Genomic DNA, 2,886 nt, shown 5'->3' on the forward strand with positions numbered 1-2,886 from the left:
GGATCCATGCAGTGCTGAGGCCTCTGCTGGGAGCAGCTGATGTCATCTGCTGGGGGTCAGTGATGCAAGGCTGAGTGGCAAGCAGCCAGGGCTGCAGGGTGACAGTGCTGCCTGCTGCTCTTCCCAAAAAAGGCAATACCCAGCGCTGGGGGTGAATCACAAGCAGTGACACAGCAGGGGCTGGAGGATTTCAGCATGGAGTGTAGGAGAAGTGAGAACCAGGGCTGTAAGGACTGCCTCTGCCTTTCACTGGCCTGGGAATTTCCAGGGTTTCTCCCATTTCCCAGCAATCCAGGTGCTGCCACATGGCTGCATCTCTGCTTTCACAGAATCATGGAACTCTCAGTTGGAAAAGGATCATCCAGTCCAACCAGCAACCCAACACCACCACGGCCACCAAACCATGTCCCCAAGTGCCACAGACGCAGGCTTCTTCAACACCTCCAAGCGTGGTGACTCCATCACCTCCCTGGGCAGCCTGTACCAATCCTTGACCACTCTTGCAGCAAAGAAATTCTTCCTGATATCCAACCTAAATCTCCCCTGGTGCAGCTGGAGCTGTGAGCCACCTTTAACCAGCATCTTCACACCTTCTCCTCGGTAACCTTTTGCTATGCCTCACTCAGGCATTTCTTTTATGCCCACTTCCTGCAATAAAAGAGCAGGAAAGCAAACCCCATCTGCTGTGCTCAACTGGACCTTGCCCAAATCCAATCCCCAGCCCCAAACGTTGCACTGTGTCACAAGACCCCGAGTGCAAGCTCAGGGAAGTTAAGGTATTAATTCTATTAACTTCTTAGATGAATTATATGTTAACTAATGTGAACATAATGCAGCCCTGCAGCTGAACTGCAGCCAGAGAGGGAGAGCTCTGAAATCAGACTTTGAGGTCATTTGGGGGGGGGGGGAGGAAGGACAGAGTTGAGGAGCAGCAAGTTTTGGGAAAGAAGGAGAAGGGGAAAAAAAGAAGGCGAAGGGAAAGAAAAAAGGAGAAAGTCAAATAAGGAGCGGGGGGGGGGGAGGGGAGAGGAGAGGAGGGGAAAAGAAAAGGTTTGGAGGGTGTTTTTTTTTTAGCTTGGCTGGATTAAGGGCAAGGGCTGCCAGGGCAGGGGGGGCACTGCCCGTGCTGGCGGCGTGCTCGGGGCCTGATGCCCGGCCCCGGCCGGCCCCGCCCGCCCCCGGCAGCCATAAAAAGCGAGGGCGGCGAGCGGCGGCCAGCAGCTGCGGAGCGGAGCCCAGCACCGGCCAGCATTGCTCAGTCCGGGCAAGCACAGCCTCGGCAGCCCGCAGCGCTCACCGCTCACTGCCCCCTCCCCTGCCCCGCAGCAGCCGCAGCCGCCTCCGGGTAAGGGGGTGCGAAGGGATGCGGCGGGATCCGATGGGGGGGATGCGATGGGATGCGGGAGGACGGGGCGGGGTGGACACTGCGGGGACATGCCGTGTGGAGCTCGGCTGGATCTTGTCCCCCTCAGCCCAGCTTGCCACAGCCTGCACGCAAAGGATCTGCTCAGCCGGGCAGCTCCTTCCAACAGTCTCCTTCCCCCCGCTCCTCCCCAGGCACCAGGACTGTGTTTTGCTGAGCGAGCTTCGAGCAAAAACTCGCCAGTGTGCACTGAGAGCAGGGCTGGGCCGGGGGGGTGTGGAGAGCACGGGGGGCTCTGGGCACCGCAGGGGACAGCAGCTGGATGTAGCTAACGTCCCTGTCCCTTCTGCCTCCTCCTGCAGAACTGACACCTGGCAAACGTGCTGCAGAAAGCGATGGAGACCGTGCATGAGCTGATCCCCTTCGCCAAGGAGATGCTGAGCCAGAAGCCCAACAGGAAGATGGTGAAGCTGTACATGCTGGGCAGCGCGCTGGCTTTCTTCGGGGTGGTTATTGGCCTGGTGGAGACGGTCTGCAGTCCCTTCACCTCGGAAGGGAGGCTAGAAGAGGAGGAGGAGGAGAAGAAGAAACCCACCCAGAGGCCAGAGCAAAAGCATCCCCAGAAACAGGAGGATTTGATCTTGGATAAAAGCAAGAAGCCAGTGGCAGTGCAGAGGGCCCTGGTGAGCAGACAGCCTGGTCTCTAAGCGCCCCGTGGCCAGAGAGGTGCCCGCTGAGCAAGCAAGCACAAGAGACTCTGCTGTCCCCTCGGTGGTGGTTCCAGCAGGAAGGGAGAAGCGTTGGCTGAAGGAGGAGACCCCCAAGTGCAGGACTTGAAGAAGGAGTGAAGGGTTTTATTTGCTGCTGTGCAGCAGTGGGGAAACAATACCTTTTGTTGGTATGACCCTGTGCAAGATGCACAGCAAGGGTTCTTATTTTTCTTACTGAAGCATTTTACACCATTTTGCAACACCCAATAAATATTTTCTATGGTACCTGTGCTCTCCAGCTGCCTTTCTTTTCAAAGCCTTTGCCTCACCTGGATTTTGCACATAGGTTTTTCACTTGCCCCTCTGGTTCCTCTCAGTGCAGGGGACCCAGGGAAGTGCTGAGGGTAGTGGCTGCCCCTTCCCAGCTCTGGGACTTGAGGGGGTGGAACTTCTTTATACTTTCAGCAGCTGCTGCCTTCCAAAATAGGCCAAGTGGGGTGAGGGGAGGAGGTGGCATTTATCTCACAGGTGACAGACACATGGCCCTAGCTGGGGGTGGAGCTGTACTCTGTGGGGTTACCTGGGTTTGATGGCACAGATTCCTGTCTCTGCCATGGCCATGTGTGCCCAGAACTGCTGAAAATAAAACCCAAACCCACCCCTTGTCCACCCCCCAGCAGTCCTCTAACAGGCTGTGGCTGCTGCAGAGCTGAAAAACTTGCACTACATCTTCTCCCTTCCTTGGGATCTTTCAGAAACCCACCACAGGCACTGAACTGTGCAGGGTGGCATCAGCTGCCAGCATTAGTGGTG

The 2,886-nt window shown here is 56.8% G+C and overlaps 1 protein-coding gene across 1 annotated transcript; it reads left to right on the forward strand.

Moving 5' to 3' along the window:
* The first annotated feature begins 1,181 nt into the window (after positions 1 to 1,181).
* G0S2 (G0/G1 switch 2) lies at positions 1,182 to 2,358 on the forward strand. Its single transcript, XM_064173642.1, has 2 exons — positions 1,182 to 1,345; positions 1,726 to 2,358. The coding sequence occupies exon 2, from the start codon at positions 1,759 to 1,761 to the stop codon at positions 2,068 to 2,070; it is 312 nt and encodes a 103-aa protein (XP_064029712.1). The 5' UTR covers positions 1,182 to 1,345; positions 1,726 to 1,758; the 3' UTR covers positions 2,071 to 2,358.
* The last annotated feature ends 528 nt before the right edge of the window (positions 2,359 to 2,886 follow it).

The sequence above is a fragment of the Pogoniulus pusillus genome, chromosome 39 (genome assembly GCF_015220805.1).
Source record: "Pogoniulus pusillus isolate bPogPus1 chromosome 39, bPogPus1.pri, whole genome shotgun sequence".
Classification (NCBI taxonomy): Eukaryota; Metazoa; Chordata; class Aves; order Piciformes; family Lybiidae; genus Pogoniulus; species Pogoniulus pusillus.